The sequence below is a fragment of the Mycteria americana genome, chromosome 3, assembly GCF_035582795.1.
Source record: "Mycteria americana isolate JAX WOST 10 ecotype Jacksonville Zoo and Gardens chromosome 3, USCA_MyAme_1.0, whole genome shotgun sequence".
Taxonomy (NCBI): Eukaryota; Metazoa; Chordata; class Aves; order Ciconiiformes; family Ciconiidae; genus Mycteria; species Mycteria americana.
Window position 1 is genome coordinate 59873540 of NC_134367.1, and position 27047 is coordinate 59900586.

The following is a 27047-nucleotide window of genomic DNA, read 5'->3' on the forward strand; positions in this document are numbered from 1 at the left end:
CAAGAATGCTGGATACCCCAGGAGTCACAAGCCTCTCTTGAGGTGAGAGGCTTCAGTTGTACGTGAGCTTTCAGCGTCTCTGGTGCTTGCAGGGCCACTGAGTGGTGGGTGATGCCTTGTCTTTACCTGTACCTCCCTGCAAAATAAATACATGTAGATATGTGTAAGAATTTCAGGAAGCATTCATTCATCTGTCACAAGTTTCAACAAATAAAATTCCAATTAGATGTAATGGAAAAAAAATATTCCCAGGGAAGGTGGTGAAGCATGGGACAGGTTGCTCAAAGAGACTGTGACATACCCATACTTGGAAATTTTTCAAATCTAGTGGGATGAGGCCTGGAGCAATCTGATCTGACTTTGAAGTTAGCCCAGCTTGGAGCTAGGGGTTAAAATAGATGACCTCCGAGGGTCACTTCCAACCTCAATTATTAGGTAATTTTATCTGCCATTCCACTGTGGAGCATGGTCTCGGGGCGGGGAGGTCTTCAGCAATTTTGTGAGCTAGGAAAAGTGTGTGTTTACCACTCCGTTAGCTATATTTTTAGTTGGCAAGATTCAGAAGTAGCTGTGTAATCATAGTTGATTTAGTGAAATACTCAGCCCCAGAACTACCCTCTCTCCTAAGACTCTGAGAACTATTAACTAAAACTGAAGCCTTACCAAATCTATGCAAAGTAGGTAAATGTACCAGTTTTGCAGAAGAGTACGTGGAGGTACAGGAACGGAGCTGTTTATGCAGGCAATCAGCAGAAAGATGGATGTAGAACTTAGGCAGCCCAGCTTCATGCTGTACTGCGGGCATTATGAAAGCTCAGTGTAATTCTTTTATACGGTTTGCGGAATCTTTCTTTTTTTACCAAAAAAAAAAAATAAAATCCCATACTTTTCAAATCATTCACTCTAACAGCAGAGCCTTTCTGGTGTTTATTACAAAATGCCAAATCAATTTGTGATGGTAATGTGAAAGGGAGTGGGGCCACAGGTGACATAAGAGGGAAACCCACTGGTGGGGGGGTCAAACCGAGTTCATAACTGTATTTACTGTGCTGCTTTTATTTTTAATAAAGTTTGGTGCTAATGTGTCTACTTCAGTAATAAAAACAAGTTTTCAGTAAGGGCAAAGATCACTCAGATTCTCATCTGATACAAAGAGTGTTTAAACAAAGAAGGAGGATTATGTAGAAAATTATGTGTGGAAATTTGGAAACAACTATAACTCACGTTCGATGCTCTGAAACATGCATTCGAAAACCATTATTGTCTTAGGACAGCTGCAATATTAATTAATGCAAATGCTTAGTTAAGCAGGGGGATGCTTGCGGTGTCTTTTCATCTGACGCATGGACGGCACGGAGTAGTGCCTACTTCCCTGTGCTTAGGGAGGCGGAAAAATTTTTTTTTTTTTTTTTTTTTTTTTCTGCTCATACAGATCCACATCCAGAGAACAGAAGGGTGTGACCACATGACCTGTTCACAGTGTAACACTAATTTCTGTTACCGTTGCGGGGAGAGATACCGCCAGCTCCGGTTCTTCGGAGATCACACCTCAAACCTCAGTATCTTTGGATGCAAATACCGCTACCTCCCCGAGAGACCACATTTAAGGAGATTAGTGCGAGGCTCTGTCTGTGGTGAGTGGATAAATGTTCCTTGTGGAGAGCTGCACAATGAGGTGATTGGGTAGGGGGGGCCAATAACAGTTAAATAAATACTGTTGGTTTAAAGTATCAGATGGGAAGCCTATTGTTTCGTCCTGTAAAAGGTGATTTATTAAATATATTTAAATAGACAGCACTTGCACTCCCTGGACTGTGTATGAATAAGTGTTGTGTCCTCTTCTGATAGCTTCTGTTTCCTAACCCTTTTTAATAATATGTAAACAAACTGGAAAAATACTGTCAATATGCATGTTGCTGGCTGCGATCATTATTCTAAAAGCATATAGGAGAAATGGATCAGAGCAGGAACCTTTTTTTAAATGAAACTCTGTGTCAAGGATTTGTTTGAATAAAGCGTTGTTTGGATTTGAACCTGACCTGGTTTTGAAAAACCAGACTACTCAGGTTAGCCCATTTAAATAGGACACTTACCTTTTAACGATTAGCTTTGGTTCAGATAAAATCCAGCTTAAAACAAAATACAACTATATACAGTAATTTATCTCACAGGAATATTATGCCAAAAGCTTGACTTTTCTTTCTATTTAAAATAAAGTGGCACTTCTAATTTGCTTTCGAACCAGGTGTATACCTGTCTCAACTTATAGAAGCACAAGAAAAATAGATAACACAGTAGATTGTTACCTTATATCTTGCATATGCATTAACTTCAGTCATTGTAGTGAGTTTACAGCATGTAAAGCTATCTATAACATTATAGGAAATGGTTGTATTGGGTGTCAAAAACTGGGGACCTATTAAGGAAAATAGGACCTTTGGTACTTTGAATAAAGGCATAGAAGTAGGAGATGACTTGGAATTCGCCTAGGATGAGGAAATGCTTTGAGCTTATCAACTGGTAGTGTTGAATGTAGAGGTAAAGGTAAGAGACTGAACGAGTGGAAGTAGCAGTCAGCAGACCTGTGGTGTAAGTAATACTCCTGAGCCAAACATGTTCTAGTAAGAAAACTAGGTGATTTCCATTTTAGAGCAACACAAGAGTTGGTACACAGACTCATAGGCCTGGTAATAAGAATGCTGATCTACAAAGTTGTGGGAGACTCGCAAACCTGGAATGCTTGTTTAACAAATGGCAATAAGTCATCCAGGCCCATTAGTTTGACCTCAGAAACTTGCAAGGCTTTAGAACAAACTTTGAGAGAGGTGAATTAAAGATACAGAAATAAATAGGAAAGTGAATAAAAAATCAGAATTATTGGATGTGCCTACTCTGATCCATTTTGTAGACATAAATTCCAGCCCATGAGAAGATCTAGTCTAGATTAAAGACAATGCTGGCACTAGAGCACATGGGTATAAATTGTTCATTAATAAATTTAAGCTTAAATTTCAAGGGCCATTTCAAAGTAAGGTTTTGGAAGAGCTTTCAGTAAAAGCCACAATGGCAAACTATGTAAGCTGTTTTAAAATGGAACGTGGTACATTTGGTGTAATTAGTATCTGTGATAGCAAGGGATTGTGCTCAGAGACATTACCAATTCTGTGCTGCTCACATGCAGAATCATGGGTAACATTATTCCAAGATTAAACTTTCTATGTACAATTGATATACAAATATAAAATAAGTGTTTCTTATCAAAACATAGATCTTCGAAAAATAGCATTATTATTGTCTTTATTTTTGCAATGGTTTACGTGAAGAGTATCTGAATGTACAGTTGGCATGTTTTAATGCCACATACAAAGTCCAAAATACAGGTGCATGCACCCTACATGTGCATAACTACTATTATTTTCTATTTTCCCTGTTAGGTTTTGGGGTTGTTTTTTTTAGGAAACAGTAAAGCACAATAATGCACAACCTTTTCCTTTTTAAAAGAAACAGCTTTTACTAGTAAGAAAGAAAATTAGTTTATTTGGAAACAGTGACTTGGAGGCAGTAAAGAAACGCAGAAGTGCATATATCAATTAAAGTTGAGTGGTGAAGATGTATATGTTCATATTTATAAAAACACGCATAGAGAAGGTATAAGATATTTTACTTTCATTTCCTGTTTGCAAGTGTACTTGTGGTTTGCCTTAATTAGTGTAAACCAAGAAAGATTAGCAAAGCTTAAGGCCTCAGCTTAAATTTCTCATACGTTTTTCTGTTAAAAATTTCTCTCCAGGACTACCTTTGTCATACAGTGTTATTTTCTACAGGAATGGTCATCATTTGAATAGAGACCAAGCTAGCTGAACCTGTCAGCACATATTGTAAAAATGAGGGCAATTACTATAGCTTAACACCAAAGTTAACAATGATTCAAAGAATTCTGCATTGATACCCATGACGCTAAATCCCTCAGTCATCTCTACAGCTCTACATCTTAATGTTGATCCTAATACAATGTATGAATAACTACCAAAACACTCCAGACCCCTAACATAATTCACGCTTGAAAATAAAAAAAAATAAAAGTTTAAACAATTTAAATGAGATCAGGATTCAGGCTCCTCCTCCATTGGATTAGATTTTGGCTATGATTGGTATATGTGAGCCAGTCTTGATTGACCGATTTATTTATTTTTAAAATTTTTTCCACACAGTCGCACATGTGGGCGCACACCCACTTTTTTAAGAAGGCATTATGTTGTTGTAAGGTTCTATCTCCTGACATTTTTCTTTATTCTGAGACAATAATCCCAAACTGTGATACAGTGTCAGTTCAGTTTGTGGATTCTGCCATCCTGAATGGTGGAAATTTGACAAGATCTGCTATCCTTGTACAACTTCAGTAGAACTGATCTGTGCAATTTGGGCAAATGTAAAATTGGGGGGGAGTAAAAAAAAAAAAAAAAGAAAACAAACCCAAATTAATTGCCAAGTGTAAAGGTCTGCATAGTAAGTTTGTCCCCAACAGTGGTCAGTTAGAAATAAGATCTCACTCACTGTGTATTTCCAGTAATCGTTGTTTTAGACGCTTCCTTAGTTAAGGTTTGTATCTGAATCTTTGCTTAATAACTATCAATAGATGTATCCTTCACCAATTTATACAATTCTTAAATTATTTGTAGTTTTGGCTTCCACATTATCTTTGGTAGAGGCTGTAGGATTTCACTATGTAGATTTCAGTACATTGTGTAGAGAAAGTACTTCCATCCTTCTGTTGTGTGTTTGTGTGATTTGGTTTTTTTAATAGATTGCTGATAATTTCATTGGTTACTTCTTTTATCATAAAATTGAGTAAATAAGAACAGCTTCCTTACCCTCTTGTATCTTTCTTTTATAGACCATCCATCAGATTCTTCTTTGTCATGATCTTTAATATTTTTTGTTGCTTTGTTTTGAACTGAAGCTTCCTAGTCATAATCATTTAAGATCAACTTGAAAATCAAGAAATGTTTAATGCCGGTTAGGGATTATGCCTAGGCTCAGAGATGTCCTGGTAGCTAGAACTGTAAATGTAAATACATTAAGGCTTTACCAGGCAAGAGTGGAGCATTATCATCAGCAGGTGTTACTGTACATTCTGAGAGTCAGCAGAAGATGTTAGAAAGAGGAGATGGTAGCAGAGAAGTAGGCCATTAGAAGCGTAGTGTCTAAATTTAAGTAACATGTAGCAAGAAATAAAGGTTGGGTTTCCTGTAGTAAAATGGCTCTGCTACTTAGCTAAGTAGTGGAAATTAAGAGGACATTACCTTGGCTGCCAGTGGGAGAGTGGTGAGGTGTTGCTAGATACATTTTCTTCTATGACTTTTTATTTTATTCTCTTGCTATGGAGAGGAAACGCTTACTTAAGCAAATGTGGTGATTTTGTAGTGAAGGTTCTTTGGCTTATTTCTACCAAATCTGGGTGGGTGGAGTGTGTAGAAAGGAAAGAACACTTCATGGCAGGCTGGCATGCTATCATGGTTTCTGTTGAGAAGCAAATGTTTGTGCCTACAATCACAAACTGTTCTGTAATAAAAATAAGGGAAAAGCATTTATGGCAGCATAAATTCAAACGTACTTTTCTTCATAAACCAATGGTTTTGTAAAGGTCATAGAAATCACAGGGAGAAGAAAATAAACTGGGAGCAGAAGTGGTCTCTGAATTTGATGACATTTCTCTCCCCTCTTTAGCCAGCATATTTTTAGAGAAACTTTGTCTGTGACCAGTACAGTAAGGTGAAATTGCTTTTATCCTTCAGTCCCAGTGGACTTAGAGATTTCATTCTCATAGTAATTATTTGGCTAAGTTCTTGAAGGCAGGATGTTTGGTTAGAACTGGAGTTAGTGATGAATTGCATAGAAAGGAAAAACACGTTCGGCTGTCTTAGATGTACTTAAGATGCCACTTAAGTACCACCTGAATTCAGCTGGGTGAATTATATCCAAAATCAATTGCTAGGTACTTCATGGGTATGTAACAGGACACAACATGTAATGGTGTTATTAAAGCAAATGAAGTTTTTTGCATGGTAAACAGCATTTCAAATAGGATTCTGAAAGCAGCCTGTTCTCAGATCTGACTGACATGCACTCCTGTTCCAAGACAGAGTGCAAGATTCACTTCATGTATGCATGGCTTTGAGCACTGCAGAAGGAAGCATGCATTTCTAGGATCCAACCTTCATTAGCAACTTTATCATTTAAGTCGGTCTGATTTGTAAGAAGTCTCCTATATACACTTGATAGGACTCTTTTAAAAACAGATGCAAACTTGTATTAGAACTTAAATCTACAGACATGACTGTTTTGATTTGTAAGTAGATACTTTTAGTGGCTCTGTTGCCTAAACATGTAATGATATTTAGACTTGGAAGACAAAACTTTTTATTTCTTATATGCTAGTGATTAAATTTGTTTTCTAAAACCAGTATATTAATTTTTTACATGGCAAAGAATTCTCTAAGGATTTATGGGGTTTTGTATATACTACCCTAAAACCCACAACCAAACCCAAAGTTATGCAAGGGAAAAATATTCCCTCCTATTTCCCTAAACGTTTCCTCATTTTGCAGAAGAACATTATTCTCTATATCACAAGTAATGCAACCACCCTGAGACACCTGCAAATACAGTTATTAGATTACCATAGATGTCTAAATCTTCATGCTGAGTAACCCGGTAGAGAAATTGTTTACCATTAATTTGAGTAGAATTGTAAAAAGGTTCCCTTTCTAGGTCTGTTCTATTTACAACTGTTTCTTTTTAAGTTATCCATAAAAACTAGCTTTGAACATTATCAAACTGGCTATCATAACCTACTGCTGAGATCACCACATGGACTAATGACCCAAGATTTTATTCTGCTCTGAGGCAAGTTTTACATTTGTGCTCTCTGCTAGCAGTCTCGGAGCTAACAGACATAGGACAGTGGATCTTTAGGAAGTTTAGTGCCTGCATAAACATCTTGGTCTCAGCAGCATTTCTTGGTGTATGTCACGATTCCCTCTGATTAAGAGCCTCGTAATCCTTCACACTACGACAAACGATGTGTGTCAAACTGGAATTGGATATAAAGTAATGTTCAATTCAGACGTGTAAAATGGAGCATTTTATAATTGTTTCATACAATGGTGATAAAAATGATTGGAGTAAAAGGTACACAGCTGCTGCTTTGCAGTGATTGCTGCTGTTTGTACTCTTACTGATGGTAACTTGCGCAAGTCTGGTTCACCTTGCGTTAATTTGTTCCTTAATTTTAGTTTACAAAGGTAAAGAAAGATAAAGGATTTAAATGTGGTAGATATATAAGGAGAAAAGGTATTTTGTTTTTAAAGCTTAACCTTTAGAAAGTATGCATTGATAACCAAAAGAAGATATTGTCCCATGACGATGAAAGGTCATTTTATCCTATATCTTGGAACTACACAATACTCATAACTTCGTATTCAAAGGCAGAAGGAAAAAGAGTCGCGCAAGCTTTATTTCAGCTCTGAGTTAGTTTGTCAAAATGTAAGTAAACAAGTTCTTAATCTGAATTAGCTTAGGAACCGTTCTTTGTGTCCACAAAGAAATTACTCCAGTCAAAAGCTAGCTTAGCCCTTTCTGCAGACTCTGTTTCTGTGTACTTCACAGTACTTCACAGTCACCAGTTTAGTGGTTTAAGTTTTTAATAATTTTGGTACCAAACGTCATAATTGTCTAACATTCTAATTACATGGTTATTAATAGAGTAAAGAGAGTTCATACCTTAAAACAATCTTTTATAAGCTTTACTTTGAAATTGTTAAAGGCTCTGGTAATGTTTTTAAATGTTTCCAATCACTCATTTTTTGGAGTTTTCTTGAGGTTTTCCATCACTCTACATTCCTTCTCCTGTCTACACTTGAATAATTTATTTGACAACTTCTGTGTGTATAGAATGCAGCACAGTGGAGTCGCAAGAAGGTCTACCATTAGGGTGCCTAGCAACTAGAGCAATACCAATAATATTTGCCAATTTTTTTTCTTCTAGGAATTAATGTTTCCCACCCACAACACTCCTATGAAATTTAAAAGCTATCAAAATGGCATGAAAAGGACCAATTCATTTAACTGCTGTAAATATTTCCAAAATATATCCTTTTTCCTTCAGACTGCCCAAATTAGTGGCTCAGGTTATGGAGAGGTTTACATCATTATTGAATGAAGTAATCCATTTACTGAAATCTGATACAAGTGACTTGAGAGAGGGAAGGGCAGGAAAGAGAGAGGTAACGAACTCACTTTTCCTCCCTTTCTAGAGGTGATCTTTCAAACACACGCTTAACTTAGAGAATTGCTTAATTTCAAATCCCTGATCAGACTGCTGGTGTATCGGTAAAAATGCTTGTCGTGCTGCATTTTCAAACACTGAGACAAGTGACACCTTTGATCCAACTGCTCAGCCAACACAGCCAGGGAGATTCTGCCGTTCAGTTGAAAGCATGCAACGCAAGAAAGATAACTTGGATTCAAAGATCAGTTTCAGCTTCGCTGTTTCAGAAGGAGCCCTGCCTTCCCTCCATGCTTTTCTACATGATCATGAGATCATGAACTCATCAGAAGTAAAGAATCTGAGCATGCTGTATTTGGTCTTAGTCTTATGTTCTAGCCGGTGTGCTGCACAACCTCGCTGTCTCACTCATGTAAGAGCAGCAACATATCCTTTTAAATGTTGATCCAAAATAGACTTGGCTGTGGTTTGATTTAGACCTAAATCACAACTGTACACGAGTACTTCACCATAGCCCTTTAAAGTGAGCAGAAGCATATTTAGATGGTCTCATCACCTTGAGCTAACCTAAACACTCCAAGATGCTGGTTTGCTTGGCATCTTTCCAGGGTGGTTGCTGTGCAGTAGGATTCCGGAGAAGCCAAATGATAGTCGCTTTATAGCTATCACGTTCCTGTCGATGCCTGAGGGATTTCAGAATGGAAACAGAAGTAAATGCAAGCTAACTGTTAATGTACAAGACGAGCTGTGCTCAGAGAGTTGTGGTGGGTGGGTAAAGAGGGCAGAGAGAAATGTGTGCAGGGAGCTGGCTGAGTGGTGATAGCTCCTAGCTGGATTTGTAGGATGAATTTACAAATAGGAATCCTGGTGAAGTATTAAAAAAATGAACCAGCTTTTGGGAGTCTGATATCGCAGTATTTATGGATGGTTGGAAAGGGGAAACTAAAATGCCTACTTTGAATTGTTTAATGAATTTTGCATTTCAGCTGGAAAACTACTCATTACACCCCTAATACTGGTTCTGGGACTGGCACTGGGAGCCATAGCTGTTGTAATAGGTAAGAGTTACATATGTGAATGAGTCTAATTCTGATTTTGCAGTGACTTTCTGTATGACATCTCAGTATTTTCATCTCAGAGATGGACACAAAGTACAAATTTCATAGATACCATTTTAGTATAAAGCACATGACTTTTTTCTTAAAAAATTGTCTTTAGAATCTTCTTTTTTTTTTTTCTTGCCTTTTATGCCTATTAGCTTTATATCCCCCCCCCCCAATTATTTGGTTTTCTGAACTAAAATCTTTAACTAGTATAGTTAAACTAGTAAAAACGCCAGACTAATTTAAACATAGTCCTAGTGGCTGGCTGACTTGGACCCTCCCTTTAATCACCCCAGTGGATCAAAATTCTAAGATCTTGGAATGTGCATGATAAGATTTTTGGGGCACTAGTCATAGTCCCAAGAGCCCTCTAGCTTGAAGATGCAACAACAACAACAACAAAACAGCAAATTGGGATGAGTCAATCTCAAAATCTGATTCAGTGCATAGGCTGCCAAATTGGATTCCATCACAAAAAACGGTACTGTGAACTCATTTGATACAGTATCAAAGCTCTGTTAATGTGGTTGTATTAATGTGGATGTAGTAATTCTAGCAAATCTGCTCTTTGCCTGGCTTAACTGAATTCTCCCGCAGAAATGAAATAAGCCATAGGATAAATGTGTAATTTTGCTCATGTAAGTGCATATCCACTATTTATGTTGGCAGTAATATGTCAGCTGGGAATCACGCTGCTTCACAACTCTTCACCAAACTACTTACTCCATTAAAAATTTGCAGTGTATGCCCAGCCCTGAGGCATATTGGGATGTGGCACCTTTATTTTGATATGATAAAGCCAAAATATACCAGGATAGTTACATTAATAAGATTGTACATAACCAATCAGCATATAACCAAAATACTGTTACAGCTTTTCTAGACTACATCTGGCCAAATAAGGAATATTGCTATTAATTTCAGTATTTAGGCTAAGAATACATATCTTTTTCCTGTATCAATATTCTGAGTTGGATTCACTGAAGTTATATAGATTATTTAAGATAGCTATCTTAAATATTCTTTTTAGTGGCATTTTTATGCCAAATATATAGGCAATAAAGACTTCTTAATGCCAGTAAAGCTTATTTTGCTCAGCAATCTGGTATAATGTATGCTGGAAAAAAAAAAAATCACTCTTTTGCTTATATTAAAAATTAAGAGGGTTTTGCAGTAATACAATAGCAATAATAGCAATAATACCCAGTATGCCATTGAAGTCCCAGCCGAAGTATGGCTGAATAAGATACAATCAAGTAGAGCAGTATGAGCAGTTCCAAAAACATAGGTTATTTGTAGGAAAGTTTTGGGTTTGAGGTAATTACAGCAATATTTACTGCCAACATAACAGTTAAAGTAATCTCAGTATCATAGCTGAAAACCACTTTACACCATTTTACAAGGCTATTGAGCAAATCAAGGACCCTGGTGACTATAGTAGTCTCTTGTTATATGTTGTTACTGTAGTGGAGTCTGAAAAGGAAATGTTTCACCATTTCAGTCAGCTGGTGGCAAGAGAAAGGGGGAGATGCTTTTCATTTGGATTCGAAAGAGTACCTCTTATGACAAACTATTTTTCACTTGAATAAATCTGATTTATTTATTTTTCCTTTTACAACTTCCTTTCTCTCAGAAGACTTTTAAGATTAAATAGTTCCCTGCCCAGGCAAGGATAAACATTTGGTATTACTTCACAATAGATGAGAATGTTTGTAAAAATAAATAATATTTAAAGAAAAAAAAGTAAAGCTATAACATGCTGCCTGTATTGCATGTCAAACTGGGTGAAAACTAGTTTAGTTAAATCAGCCTTGGATTTAGATCTAAGGATTGCCAAAGTGGTTTTAAAAGTTTTAAGTTTGTCTTATACAAAACAGCATGGTTCAGGAATTAATTTGTCAGAGATGGGAGTAGGGTTAGCGGGAATTTGTTGTAAGGTAAACAGAAAGTATAGCTTAACTCGTTACCAAAGAGGCTGTTGCAGGCTAATATCTTTTCTGCTTGTCCAAATGCCTTGTCTAAATTCTCAAAACATGGAAAGCTGCATCTGAATACTCTATGTACATTGAAAGAACACAATGCATCCACAAAGGATTGCATTTAATTATGGTTTTCTTCTTGTTTTCTTCTTTTGGCAGGTTTATTTGTGTTTCCTATCTATTGCCTTTGTAAAAAGCAGAGGAAAAGGTCACGGACAGGTATGCCCTGGTGAGGATGGACATTACTCACCTGAACTGAGCTGGTCCTGCAAGGGCTATATGTGCTTTGTGCAACAGAGCAATACAATGCTGGTAACAGCATCAAAGCCACCGCCCTGGAAGAAGAATGGGGGATCTCCTGTCATCTTCCCTCAGCCGAAAACGCTACTGCAGACCGGAAAGCCTCTTTGCTCTGGTGCACTCTGAACAAGATGGGCCCCCTGACTGCTGCTTTTTAAATGTTTTGGGTTTTGTTGTTTTTTTTTTTAATTATTACTTTGGAGGGTTTTTTTGAGTCTATGTTTCTGAACTAGACAATCAAAGTCTGTATTGTAGCCACAACTCTACTACCGATTTGGCCTGTGAAGAAAGCATTTAACTGCTAACACGTGCTCCGTTTAACTTCAGTGTCAGCCTTTAAGGGGGAAATGCTTAGAAGTGTTTGGACTCTTACTGTATACTGAGCATACTACTTTTGGTATTAAAAACTACTTCTGTAAATAACTTCCATCACACAGCATTCTGTTCAGCATACCGAAACCCCGTCACATGCCAGAGCACGACAGCTGGTTATCTTCTGAGTCCTCCCGCTAGTGGGCAAGAGTGTAGATTGCCACCGCCAAACTGCAGTGCCTCAGATGGAAATATCCTTAGTATTGAAGCTCCGTGATACTTACAAATATGCCGATTGGTTTCACTTTAGTGTTTAATTTATGACAGTCTATTAACATTGACTGGGGGGATGACAGATTTGTTAGAAGAGTACAGCATTTTGAAACTCTCCCAGTACAGAAAAAATTCGAAGGGTTTAGATAACAAGAAGTATCAGTGGCCTGTTCTGTCCCAAGATATCCCTGAAGTGTGATGCAGAACGTACAAGGAAATGTGTTTGCAGGGAAGCTGGAAACCTGCTCTTCTGTTCTGACTTGGCATATAATACACATACTATACACTAGTTTTGTGTGAAGATTGAGTTGATGAAATTTTATAACTGAAGTAGCACGTTTTGTTTGTTTGTTAGGCTACATAAGTCTTGGAGCATCCACTGATGTCTCATGAAGAAAATATGTGAATTTTAAGTAAGGGGAGGGGTCATGAATTCTTAGGAGACCATTTAATTCTTATTCTCTGCTTCCAGTGTTTCTCTTCCTGGCACATTACAGAACTGAAGAGAATAGCTATCCTTGCTCTTTTCTCCTAACTTCAGAGTACCACTGTTTGCTACCAGACCGCTTTCTCAGCGCATCACCACAAGAGCAATGTAATTCAGCGTTAGGAATCAGCTACCGAGAAATTTTTCACTTTTAGTTATAATCCAAATTTATTATACAAATATAACTTAAAAGAAAAAAAATAGAATAAAATAAATTTGTGTAAGCAGAACACTGAATAAAGAAAGGAACTGAATAAGAGAAATATCTACTTTATACTTTAAAAATACAATCTGATCTTAAAGAAAAGAAGATTGGATTTGTACTGTGAAGGTACTTTTTTTTTTTCAGTGTGTGTGTTTGAAGATACATATGTATATGTGTGTGTGTATATATGGGGAGAGGGGGAAGCAGGGAGATGGGCAATGTCCTAAAGAGTCTACAGGCTTCAAAATTTAGGCCTGCAAATAGCATATCATTTGAGATGATGTGCTTTGCACCGCTTTCTTTGAAATTTGTTATTAAATGTGAGTGTAGTTGTAATTTTTAAGTAAATAGTATTCTGCCCCACCAAGGTAATACTGTTACAAGATACCCACTTTGACTTCAAAGCCTCAGTGGAAGAAACTGATGAATTTTGTTTACCTGGAAACACAAATATCAGCTTACCACAGTTGGCTAGTATGCTTGTTTTCTGTCAGCTTCTGGTTTTGTTTTCTTGGGTTTTTTTCTTGTTGAAGCAGTGTGTGCAAGCACACCATAGTAGTCAACAAGTACTTAACATTTCCACTTGAATTTAAGGGCATGTTGACCTTATTGTCCTAACGGTAGAAGTAGTACCTTTCTAAGATTTGCAAATTAAGCGAGGAAGCAATGACATTTAGAAGTAAGGTTCAAAGCATGTTGTCAATGCACATCCACCCATTAATTAGATTTCTTCTTCTGTGACACATCCGTTTTCTATTTGTGTTCTATCTGAGGTTGGAAGCTGCCTTAAAATTGGTCTTGTTTTTGAGTGTGTTTTCTGAGGCTATACATATCAGTTGTCTTTGGCTTACTCAGGGATTTTTATTCCTTTCTTTAAATGTCAAATAATGAAGATATTTTTGTATTATTTAGAAAAACCTTCAGACCTCAGTGTGAGAGATATATATATAGATAGATTTGGGTTTGCAATGCAGTCTGTAATATGGTGTCAAACTATTCCACTTGAGAATATTTTAGTACTTGAGGTTATCTGTAATTAACTATACAGTGGATTAATTTCCTTTTCTTTGCCTGGTTCTTTATAAATATGTGAGATATTCTTACAGTCTTTGTAGCTGTTTTCACTCTGCTGTGTCTGCCATTTTCAGTTTCTGATGATGGGGGTTCACTAAGCTCTGAAATTAAGACGTTAGAATAAAGAGCATAAAAGGGAAGATAATAGATCTGTACTTATTTATATTCAGAAAGCATGCCGTTGTGGGTGGAGGAAAGGAACACATATTTCGGCTCCTACATTATCGTTTCATCTAGGCCATTTTGATTTTATCGGAACAGATTAAATCAAAGGAAAATGGTTCTTCATTTTCTACACATAGCAAAACGAGGCATCTTTGACCTTGTAAAGATGAGAGAGTCTAATCTTGCTTTCTCTGTAGAAAAAAAAAAGGTATGACAATAATACTTGCTTTTACTTTTCTGTAGAACAGGAAAAAATCTCAAGAGCCAGGCAGAGTATAAGGATATGGAAGTCTTTTTCCATCCATATAAAAATATTCCCACTTGAATAGTACATAAATAGAATTTTTACCAATATTATGTAACATAACCAACTGAAATATGAAAAGTAGTTTAGTACAAAACTTCATTCAATGAAATGTTAGCTTTTAAACAGCTCTTCTCATATCATAGGAAATCTTACATATATCAAACTCATGTCATTTTTTTTTACAAGCATTAATTTATCAGTTTGAACGAAATGGAATGAATTTTGTTGTAAGGAAATTCAAGGATGGTTTTCTTTATGTAAATGTGTTCTGTTTTTTGTAACTGTACTCTAAAGAAACCATTAGACTGTTCTACTCCATCTTTATTAGCAGAAAACTTCATCGGGCAGCTGAATTAACCTGCTAAGGCAGATTTCATGCTACTGTACGCTGATCATTGGGATTGCTTTCACCACATTTAATGTTTAAGATTGTTTATCCTTGCACGAAGTTCTTGCTAACTGGTATCTGTATTCAGACTAGGAAACGCTTAAATCCATTCTACGCTAGCCTTCTATTTCTAGCTTGCCTGGAAATGGATTTGCCCACGGGCTCAGGCCTCCTTGCAGGCGTGCATTCGGGGCCGGTGCCCTCCCCACGGCGCCGTGCTGTGTGCGCCCAGTCCTGCTCCCGCTGGGGGGCTGGCTGGACGTGCCAGTCGGGAGGGGGCTGCTTCCCCTTTCTCCACTAAGAATAATTAGTTGTATTTCACTATTTGGGTCAAGTTTCAGGGCTGCTCAGCCATGTCAGTGGCAGGATGAGTCTGACTGCTGTGGCCTCTCAGAGCGTAGTTAGGTATATTTGCAGAGCTTATCCAGGAGCTTGCGACTGGAAAATAATTGTGCTTTTCCTTGTGTCAATCTATTAGCCAGTGAGAAGAAGAAACTGAGTAAGAATACAAATGAGAGGCAGAAGTGCAATTCTGAGTAGCCTCATGCTCTAGTTGACCCATCAGTTTTAGTTCCATACAAAAAAGTCTGTTAGTCTTCAGTTCTCACCCCCTCTATAATAAACAGCATATTCATATCTTTCAAATGTCATTAAAATACAGCGCACTTTGATCTATTATCTTCTTTTGGGGCAGTGCAAATGTGTAAGTAAGGGAGGATTTTGACATTACTAATGCTGACTTCGTAACTCTTCCTGGTTTGTTAGGGGTTTTTTTAATTTACATCTATTTACTGGTTCTGAAAGTTTGATCAACGTGAAGTTTTACTTTATTAAAAATATTAATTTGCAGGGACTATTGCCAATTTGACTAGAAGGTGTTTTGGATCACTGTCAGGTATTCTTTTTAGCCAAGGGGCTTTCTGCTCTTCCAAAGACTGCCACAGCTTGTGTGATGTTAAGTGGTGTATAGGTAGGGCACTGATTCTGTCAGAGGTACAAATTCTCCAGTGACTGAATGGTTTCTCTTGCCAGTTAGATTTGAGAAACTGTTTCATATTCAATGGCCAAATAGTTTGCCATGCAGACTCTGAGTTTTTTAAAATTTAGTTGTGGTGTTTTGTTTCTTGAGAAAAGCTTGCATCATTCATAATGGTTAGTATGATAATTGTGTAGCTCCCAGTTGTGGATAAGAACCATGAATTACTGTTACTTTTATAATCTATATTAGATCTCTGATTTTGCTGATGGAAAGGATCCTACCTGAGGAAACTATTAGAGAGATAATTTCTTAGTTTCTTTTAACTTTGCAGCTTTATAGTTGCAGCGGGTCAGCTCCATTCCTGACATCAGTCATAGCCCTATTAAACCAGAGAAGTCGTACCCATTTTTATGCCAGCATGGAATTTGGCCCCAAATACTTCGATAAAAATATGTGGGAGAACGTTGATAGCCATTGTGCAGCAACTTGAAAATCTGGTTCACTTCTGAAGAAGTGCAAACTACTATGGAGCCGGTCCTCTCACTCGCAGAGTGATACTAGTGCTGTTTAACAAGTGCAGGAGAGGGCAGGGAGTAGGGAAGAATTTCCAAACGACATTCTTATTAAAGCACATTGTCAGGGGAAGGAATACTAGCGTTTAATATAATAAAGAGGCCTTCCTAATGCTTTGAGTCACCAATAAAGTTAGAAACAACATCCATAGATGGTGTTAAATAACATATCTCGCATTCTGCTTTCTTCAGTGTAACAGATATTAGCACAGTGTAAGAATTGGAATTACAGCTGTTCAATATTTTTCAGACCTAACACAAACTTGAAAAAGAGGGCACACAGCGCTTAAAGTTATGTTGCTGATATATTTGGTGGCTTTTCTTGCTACTATGAAAAACCAGTTCAGCCTTGATTCAACTGCAAGACTAGCAGTGTTTTCACTTAAGTACTGCTCAAGCTATAACACAACACCCCCAAACTTTTTTCTTAATAAAACTAACAAATGCAGCTTGTTGCAGTTACACAGGACTGTAGCTTCCTGGCTGATTCTTCCTTATCGTTCTGTGCATTAGGGCTCAGGATCTATAAGTTCTCTCTCCAGTAAGGAACGGAGTGCTCATATTAGGCAATTAATCACTGATGCTCCTCTTAGCCTGAAGGTGAAATACCATAAGGCAGGGAAATAAAAACTGATCTTAGAGTGCATGCTCTGATTTCAAAGGTAAAAATGTGTAGTAAGCTTTAATTACTTACTCCCTAGTAAAAAGTAAATACATAAATTTCTAAGCATAATTCCAGCTGTTTATTTCTAAGTATATCTGTTTAAAAAAAAAAAAGCGTAGTTATAATAGCAATTAGTTTTATTTTGCACAATAGGCATTTAAAATGAACTTTTTTTGAGCTTATTTGGCTTATCAAAACTTGAAAAATTAATCTGAAGTGCTTTGGATGAATCAAAGTCAGAAGAGGAGAAATTTATTGTGTAAAAATATTTTATATTTTTAGCATAAACATGGATTTTGCATGTACCTGCTTAAACTCAGTTGCATGCTAACCCCATTCAGTGTTTATCTTGTTGAAAACTTGACAGACTGAAAACAGTATTGTTGAAATTTTAACCTACTGTCACTGAGCATGATGTTACTAATACAATGCCACATTTACCTCATTTTTAGAAGGAAAATCTACTTAAGAGAATCCAAACAAGCTGTTCAGGTATTTTAAACCTGTCCTGTAGAAGTGCTGATGCAGTCAAGAAACATTTTCATGCCTTATGCAAGCTCTGGGTAAGCAGATGGATTCAGTCTTTAGTCAGGCACTATATTTTTGCATAAAAAATGCACTCTTAAGAGTTCTTCATATCAATTTACATTCTGCTGCTTCATGTCCAGAAATTGCAAGGACAGGGGTAGATTTACATTTCACTGTGTTTACCATCTCATAATAAAATGTTTACTATATTTCTATTTGTTACACACTTTATTTCCTATGCTTTCCTTTCCCTTCCAAATTTCATAATTTGAAACTGACTTGTGAAAATGGCTGAAGATTAATTTGGACCTGGAAAAAGTGATCTCATAAGAAGTCATTTCAGTAATGCTTTGCTGAACTATACCAGTGAAAGATAATTTGTTGTATTTAAATTACTTAAAAGCAAAATGCTGAAATCTGTTTTTCTTCAAGGCTTTTCATCTTGCATTTTTCACAATTTAACCACCACAGTCTTCTTTATTACATAACTAACCATCTGAGTCCAAATTACTTTTTAAGGTATTTGTTAATTTTTTTTACTATAGTAGAGATGAGAATAATAGTTGCTGAGAAAAAGAAAACATGATCTCTGTTTCCTAGGAGGTTGTCCAAGCTGAACTTCTTAATTCCATGACAATTCAATGAGAAATCTTCCCCTGCCCCATCTCTTTTCTTTTATGTATTTTAAGGTGAAGAATTCCCTTTAAAATAGGGTTAATTTGAATGGGCAGGAGGTGAGGGCAGTGAGATGATAGATCACATCCTTTTTAGTGTACAGGCTTCTGGCACAACTATAGTGCTGGCCAAAACACGGTGGATTCATTAAGAAAGCAATTTCTAACTCCATGTTTGGGCTATATACCAACTAGATGCATCAGTGATTAGAACTTTCTGTAGTATATTTATTTGATGACTAAGAAGTTATAAAAACTGAAGGTAGGCAATACCTGTGTAATCAATGCTTGAGTTCCAGTATTCAGTGTGTTTTGTATAATGAGAAATTTTAAATGTGTAAGTGCCTTATTGTTGAAACAAATGAAAGGTGTTCCCCTCCATAGAGCAATATGGGAATTTCTGTTACATGGACTCCTACAGACAGACATGTTGAGCCAAAGTAACCAATACTGGTTTGCTCAGAAAGTTGAAAAACATTATGTTAGCGAGTAAGTTACCTTTTTACAAATTATGAAAGTAACCTGGCATGCCTATTTTAATTCTGATGATCTTGATATCATTTTTGAGTTTTTAACTTGCTGTTCACCCTCCCCTCCCATCTCCCTTCAGACTTCTGCGGAAATGCCTTTTATACGTGTTGTCAGAATGAGTTTGGTCTTCCAGTATAACCAGCCAGGAGTTTTGAACCACTTAAAGAAATGCAACTTTTTGGAGAAGAGAAGTCAGCTGAAGTTATGTTAGACCATAACCTGTGGTATGCGTACCTTCAAACTCCAGGGCTCAAATGGGCCCTCTTTGCACTAATTCATGAAGATGGAAGCGCCGAGGAACATGAGGCACGGAGATGAGCTTGTAGCTAGGTTGGGTCTTAGAGCAGTTTAACAGCAATTCAGTGGTATCTAACTTGAACTAACATGTCCTGTTACTAAAAGTCAGTAATACCTCTGGGGTGGGTATCTTGATGGACTAAACCATCAAACAAGCTTGGTGGAGCAGCTCTGGGATCTCTGCCCAGCCCTTCATTGCATGGTGGGAGGTATGATCTGAAAAAGTAGTGTTTGTTTTACCATCTTCAGATAGCCCCAAAATGGATACTGTAGGGTTTATTTCTTCTTCTGGGATTACTTCCTTTCCCAGAAGACAGTGGAATTTTACCTTTTATGATCTAGATTTTCTAAAGGACCTGTTTTTTCCTACTAACCTTGCTCCCACTTTTGTCCCATCTATTGGAAGTCAGGTGCCAAGAATAAGCTACTTTTCTAAAACTATCTTGAATTATATGAACTTCTGGTAGAAATTATCTTTTAAAAAAATTGAAGTTATAAAAAGGTAATTATCAAAAGGAAATTGAGTTGTTAATGGGGGGGGGTAAGAAGAAAAATGATGCTTAGAAGTTCTATTTATTGTAGATTCATGATCATAAAATGGTTTTACTATGTTCAGTTTCCTCCACTAAGAATTTGTGAAGGAATGAAGGAAAAGAGGGAGAAATGAAGATGAGAAGAGTATCTCTTGGAACGTTTTCTTCTCCTGAAATTCTCAAGTTTCTCAGAACTGTAGGAGAAGCTCCCCCCCCCCCCCCCCCCCCCCCCCGAGATCTTAATTGGTAATATAGCTGTCACTTGCAGTGTTATTTCTTCATGAAGCATCACACACTAGTGTTTAATCAGGATTCAGCTTGCATATCTGAAGGTTTTGGTGATAGGGATTTTGATTTAGAGCCATACTGTGATAAATTTCAAGTGAATTATCACTCTTACAGATATCTTAACTTCAGTATTATCTCCAATTTTTAGGCATTAACTAAGTCATTCTATAACCCGTTGAATAGGAGGCACCATGTATCAAAATACTTCTTCAATCTTGAGTTAGTTTATTTTTCAAAGTTATTTCCTTAAATGAAATTCTTCTTTCTTACAACCAGCAGGCACACAACCAAAATGCTGATAAGGTTTTTCCATTATCTTGCATTGAGCTGATAACTATATTTTTTTGTTGCATAGTACTGCAACAATGGTCTTCATGCTGTAATAACTTGATGAAAATATTCAGTAGTCTTGGGCAATATTTTACAAATAATCCATCTTCAAGTTGGTATTTTAAATGTATACCAATAATCACTGTTGAGTGTGCTACCTTTGTGGCTGTTTTAGTTCATGTCAATGTTTTGTAAGGATTATTTCTTGCTACCCTCTTCAGAGTGCCTTTTAATTTAGGAGGTCTAGAGATGGTTCACTGAAGACTTCTGTTGAATCTACCATAGTAATGTCTGATTTTTAAACTTGTCCTGATGAATGTATAACTAAAATCCTGTTGTTTAAAAAGCTATAGTAGACACAGGTTGTATATGCACATGTACATGCATGGATACAAGGGAAGGTGTTCTGCCAATGTTTGTCCTGCTGGACAGGACCTTTTGAAAGTAAGTGAATTTTTTTAACAGTTTTATTTTCAAAATGTTACCTCACTAGTATTCAGTAGTAGGTATGTCTCTGTACTGCTTCACTTTGCTGATTACAATCACGATCATGGTAGGCAGTTTCATTTAAAAGACTCTGCAATGAATCTGGTGTCCATATTGAGAGTGAAGTTCGTAAGTCAAAACTTACGGTACTTTGTTTCCTTTAAAGGCATTCCTTTCACTTACACTGATATCCCAAGCCCCTGTTACCAACAAACTGAAAAAGTGCTTCCCCGTGATGAAAAGGAAGAATGTAAAGTAGCATTTGAATGCATTCCAACTGTCTTAGAATCAATATTCAGAAATGGGGAGGAGGGTGTGGATTTAATGAATTGTGGGAAGACCGATATTGTAGAGTTCGTTCACTTGCACACAAGGGGTTTTACAATGTCATCTAGTAACGTCTACCTAATAAAGTTTTGAAAAAGAAAAATAAAAATTGTCTGTTTAACTTTTTTTTTTCTTTAAACTATTGTATGCATGAATGATAGCTGACCAGCTCCAAGGAGTCTTGCTTAAACCTATAATCTTTTTTGATTCTTATCCTAAAAAAATCCCACTGAATGATTTGAACTTCAGAATCTTTGTGTGCACAAACACTGTATTACAGTCACTTCAGTCTTTAACTGCCGTAACACTGAAAATTAAACCAGAGGTAAAAAGCCAGTTTACTATGATGAATATTTTTACGTAAAATACTCCCTGCCATGTGGTGTAATCTCTGGGTTACTGCTTTCATTTTTAAAAGCATCTTAATGTGCAACACAAAATTTTACCTTCTCATGAACTGTTAAAATGTTAGCTTAAAATAACCCAATACAAAATGAGGAGAAACTATTCTGGAATCCAACTTTCCCATTCCCTTATAGGACTACTTGCTAAAGCTCTATCTCTTTCAAAGACAGTTTTTAGAGAAAGCAGTCTGTAGCTGTAAAGTTGAAATATGTAATCCATTAATTGAACCAGGTGCTTCTTTCTCTGGAAAGGAACTGTTTTCAGTTTCCCCACTTTGTGAACTGACAATATTGATGGAAAGTTTTGTCTGATGTGTTGGGGATTTTTAAACACTATGCCTAATTATGAAATTGCACTGCATGTTCATGCACAGGCAGACAAGGTAGGACACTCACCTACAGTTTGTTTCTGTAGGAAATACAGCAGAAAAACAATTCACTGCAGTGAAATACACAGCAAAAATCTTGAGGCCCGTGCTAGGTGCCTCTGGCCAAGGACAAGCCTTTCAGCCGTCTTCCCCAGCCCTCTGCAAAACAGTTAAGTTTTGCAGCCAAAAGTTAAGGGCATCATACCAGAGGTTCTTCATCTGCAGGAATTCTAGCATGCAGTCTGCAGCAGTGAAAGGAGGGTCGGGAAGCCAAAGAAATCAATATCCCTAGAGCCGAAACTGAAGCTAAAGGCTAACTTTTCATTTGCAATCTCAAACTGTTTGACAAAAGACAGAAAAGCAGACTTCAATTATAAACATGGTATCTCTCTAGGTAAATCGGACTAATGTGCTCCACAGAGATTACAGGTACACAACCATAATTTTTAGACACTTCTGTTCAGATGACCGATGTGGTTTTGCAGGTGCTTGAAATAGTGATTATAGGAAATAGATACATGTTTTCCCTAAATCATTAATGCATTTATGCCTGCCTATAAGAAATCACAATACCATTAATAACTAAAACTAATTAACATTCAAAAAATTTTGAGTGAACATTTGAATTTCTCATGTGTTTGCTTAGTAGTTTGGCTTCAGCGGCAAAAAGAGGCACTGGTGTGTTGGAATGTGGGATATGCGAAACACCAGCTAATGAGAACAGAATTAGAATTAGCAGCCACATGGGTAACGCTGTCATGCTTTGGAAAAGTCAGCATGGCTTTTACGAAGGAGTCTTGCCTTACCAACCACAAAGTTGATTTGTCAGGTCAGCAGGTCATCTTGTGGATACAGTCTATTTGAATTTCTAGACATCTTTGTTGGAATTCCTTACTAATAGCCTCAAATGAAACCAAGTAGACATGGGCTAAGAAAGAGGATCTCATGTGGACATTGGGTGGTCAGAATATACAAAACAGTTGGAGTAAATAGCTTTTGCAGTGACGGGAGGATGCCAGTTGAACTCTGCAGAGAGCTGTGCTGGGACTTTGCTCTTGAACGTATTTGCAAATAATGGGAAGAAAAAGGTAAGTGATGGGGTAACAAATGATGCTAATGATGGAGAGTTACCCAGGACAGTAAAGACGAGAGCTAGTAACAATGATTAAATGAATGTTTTTTCGGACAATAACAAAATAGAGGAAGGCTCTTCAGCATGGGAATGATACAACTGATACATAATGGTTATCATGATTGTAACAAAGGTCTCTATATTTGAGTGATGTGGAAAAGATAAAATAGTGACTGAATATTCCTTTATCTGAAGAGATGATGAACCAGGGAGTGTCAAATGAGGCTAGTGGGAGCTGTAACCAAAAAAAATTAAAAAAGGGGAATCTTTATGCAAACACCGAAAGACTGATGAAAACTCCTGCTAAAGGATATTGTAGATGCTGAGGGGTGGCAACTAGAGCAGTTTATAGGAGAGAAATTCGTGTCAAGTCACTAAATGTACAGATACCTTGTCTCTATGTTTGGATAGCAGTCAGATGGTAGTATTTGTTTGCCTTACCTTGCATCCTTCCCCAGACATCTGATTTTGCTGATTGTCAGAGATAAGATATTGGGCTCCCTGAGGTGTCATTCTGACCCATTATTTCTAGGTCATCCTCTTTTTATCTTTACATTGAAAGTCACTATGTAGGGAGAATGTTATAGTAGAGTTCAGCAGTGATCCATTGGGGATGGTTGGGAGATGGCCTCTCCCAGCCTACTTGGCTGTGGAAAACACTACTCCACTTCTCCTCAGGTAGAGATGCTGATTGGTAAGATACAGATTTGCAAAGTTAAGTGGTGAAAGCCTGTCTACTTTGTAGTGTGCTATTCTCACTGTCACCTAAATTTATTCCACCTGATCTGAGCAATGTTCTTGCCTCAACCTAGTTTCGACCTAGCTTGTCCGCTTACCCTCTTTTGGATGCGCTCACAGTCATTTCCCAGGCTGTTTTTTTCCTCTTCCTTAACACTTCCCAGTTGGAATACTGAAATGATCTGAAGCTGAGCTTTGTTTTTGCTACCCTGTAAGAGTGACGGACACATCCACATCCATGTTCTGTGCTGGCCCAGACTTCACCTCCTTGACCAACTTGGAAATAAATAAATAATATTGCTTCTTTCTATAAACCTTTATTTCTTAATGAGACAGCTGCAATTCTAGGTGCCCATTGCCCGCTTTTGTCTGCCTTCTCTCTAATCAATCCCATTCTATTTTTTAAATTATGGTTTCTATTTTGTTCTCTTTCATGCTAAAAAACGCTGGACAGTCTCCCAGATCTCCTAGCAGCTAGGAGGAAAAGTGCAGTAAATCAAAATCAAACGGTAAAGCCAGTTAAGCCTGAAAAGCAGCATTGTGTGATTAAATCAGACTCTGCTAGAGATTTCCCTGCTGATTCCACTCCTTGTTTTGTGATTTTTATTTGTATTTTTTTTAGTATGTGTATGATGCATCTAAAGAGTTACCCGCATGCTTGGTTTTGGGTGGGATTTTTTTACTTTGGGTTTGGGTTGGGGGTGGTGGTTTTGCCTTTTTTTTTTTTTTAAGGAATATGTACGAGCCTGTGGGTTAGCGAGGGGTGGCATCGACCTGAAGCCTTGCTGTAGGTGGGTTTTAGCGGCAATACCTGTGATGCGCTGCTGCCCCACTCACGGTCCCAACGGCACCGTGCGGTCTAATGAATAAAGAATCATTTCAGCACCCACGCGTGTCATCCAAGGCACCGCGGCCTTCAGCCGCTGGGGCGGGAACGCGGCCGGTTCTGGCGGCGGCTGTAGAGGACAGGAAAGAGCCGGGGCCCGCCAGCGGAGACCGCCGCTGGGGCCGGCCGGTCGCACAGCACGGCTCCGTAATTCCCGGCCCGCCTGGGAATTCCCAGCGAAGGGGGAAGCCTCGATCCTTCCCGGGGCGAGGCGGGCCGAGCCCGCATGGGGAGGCGCCGCCGCCTCGGCCCCCCGCCGCGGGACGAGAGACCCCCATCGGGGCCGGGACGGGGGGTCCCGCCGCTGCCCGGCTGCCGCGCACGGCCCAGGCCGCCTGCCGCGGCAACCAGCGCGGCCGTGGGGAGCTAGGGTGAGGCGGCGGGGGCGGCGGGGCGCGCCGTTAAACCGTCCCTCGCGCGGTGGGGCCGGGCGGCCGCCTCAGGTGTTCCCGCTCCTGAGGGGAGCTCGGTCCGTCGTGAAGCTGAGGAACAGCGCGTCTCCCGGGCGCGGCGAATACCGCGCGGTCCCGGGCCGAGGCTCACCCGCAGCGGCCGCCCGCGTCGCTCGGTGGCCTTGGCGTGCAGAGGAGCCGGATGGTCTAATGGCTTCTCTCCTGGAGCCCCCGCATGATCGAGGTCATTGTCCTCAGCCATCCTGTGCCTGCCCCTTCCTGCTTAAAAACTGCGATGCAGAGTCTCTTCTTTTAACTCGTATCTTGTCAAATAAAAGTAATGGCAAGCTCAAGCCTTCAGTGCATCACACCAAAACAGCTTTGCGGAGCAGAAAATGTTTGGCTGGGAGAGGGAACCGCGGGAAGGACAGCGTGTCTGCACAAGCAAAGCAGTGCGGTGTAGCAGCACCCACCCTCCGTCCCAGCCTCTGTGCTGGCAGGCCCCTGGCTTCTCACAGCTCTCTGCAAGCCTTCTTGATTTTAACTTTTTTATTTTCAAACAAAGTCTATTTTAACCTTTAGTTTGACTGTGTGTTTATTATTTATTAAAAATACTTCCAGAAACGTGGCTTCATCTTAATTTCATCTGACTTTCATGAGGTGATGGAGAAGTCAAAGCTAATAATAAACGGGTAGCGGCAGACCTTTGCCAGATCAAACAAACATTAATTCAGCAGAGCTTTCCAGTAACGCCTTCAATGTCTCGGACCTTCAGTGTCTGCTGTTGCCTTTTTCTCAAATTCCTTTACAACAAGCACTCTATGTCACCACTCTCCTTAGGGTGCTATTTTTAAAAAAACAGGTTACTTAGATTACAGGCAACATATAGCCTCCATTTAACTATCATTTATTTGTTCATTGTAGGCTTGAATTAGCTATTTTGCGGCTTTGGACCTGAGAAACGAGCGTAGTGATGTTATCTTTCCTGCAGCAGTAAAAGGAGACAAGCTAGAGAAAGGCTGACTTTTCCTCTCCCACAAATGAGCATTCAAGAACTAAATGTGATTGTGAGAATTGTACTTCGTAACAACCAGCCTTCGTGGGGACCCCTTGTTAGCCTGATCGGGGATAGATGGAGCAGCTGTCTACCAAAGCTATTCATTCAGCTGACAGCCTGGCAGATGAGGAGTGCTCCGAAAAAGGTGGCTGAACGCGAGCTGTGGTAATTGCTTTGGTTGTGGCAACCTGTCTGGAGCTGCCATTTTCCCCAGCTACTTGAGGGATATGTGTGGGGTATGTGCACAGGAACCCAGCAGGTCCCGGAGCCCTGGACTCAGTGTGCACGCGTAGGGTGCCTGCTCCTCCTGAGCGGTAGGTCCAGTCAAGTCATAGCAGAGCTCTGTGCATCCTGTTCTTGCTACTGGAAGAAGGTATGAGACCCACTCCCATCAATATGCATAAAGGTAACGTATTACTGAGTATTGTATTTTGGATGGCCATCTTTTCTGAGCACTATGTAGATATGAAAAAAAGGGCATCCTTCAGCATAGAGTTTCTTTGTATACTGTAAAGTTAGCTAGCAAATATTTCCTAAGCTATGACACATGGATTTTAGAAGAACACATTTACACAATGCAGTTTATGGTACATGTGCATGATCATAGAATCACAGAGTCATCGAATCATAGAATAGTTTGGGTTGGAAGGGACCTTTAAAGGTCATCTAGTCCACCCCCCCTGCAATGAGCAGGGACAACTGCAACCAGATCAGGTTGCTCAGAGCCCCGTCCAACCTGACCTTGAATGTTTCCAGGGATGGGGTATCTACCACCTCTCTGGGCAACCTGTTCCAGTATTTCACCACCCTCATTGTAAAAAATCCAGTCTAAATCTGCCCTCCCTTAGTTTAAAACCATTGCTCCTTGTCCTGTCACAACAGGCCTTGCTAAAAAGTCTGTCTGCGTCTTTCTTATAAGCCTCATTAAGTACTGGAAGGCTGCTGTAAGGTCTCCCCGCAGCCTTCTCTTCTCCAGGCTGA

At 38.7% G+C, this 27047-nt stretch overlaps 1 protein-coding gene across 3 annotated transcripts in view; it reads left to right on the plus strand.

Annotated features, from left to right (window-relative positions):
* The window catches only part of RNF217 (ring finger protein 217), a 70137-nt gene extending 48952 nt beyond the window's left edge, over positions 1 to 21185 (plus strand). For 2 of the 3 annotated variants that reach the window (XM_075498667.1, XM_075498668.1), the window contains exons 3-5: positions 1433 to 1634; positions 9274 to 9345; positions 11529 to 21185. In XM_075498667.1, coding sequence (XP_075354782.1) covers positions 1433 to 1634; positions 9274 to 9345; positions 11529 to 11602 — 348 coding nt within the window. In that variant the 3' untranslated portion in view covers positions 11603 to 21185. The remainder of the gene's footprint in view (positions 1 to 1432; positions 1635 to 9273; positions 9346 to 11528) is intronic. The other variant, XM_075498666.1, reaches the window with a different exon arrangement.
* Positions 21186 to 27047: the final 5862 nt, after the last annotated feature.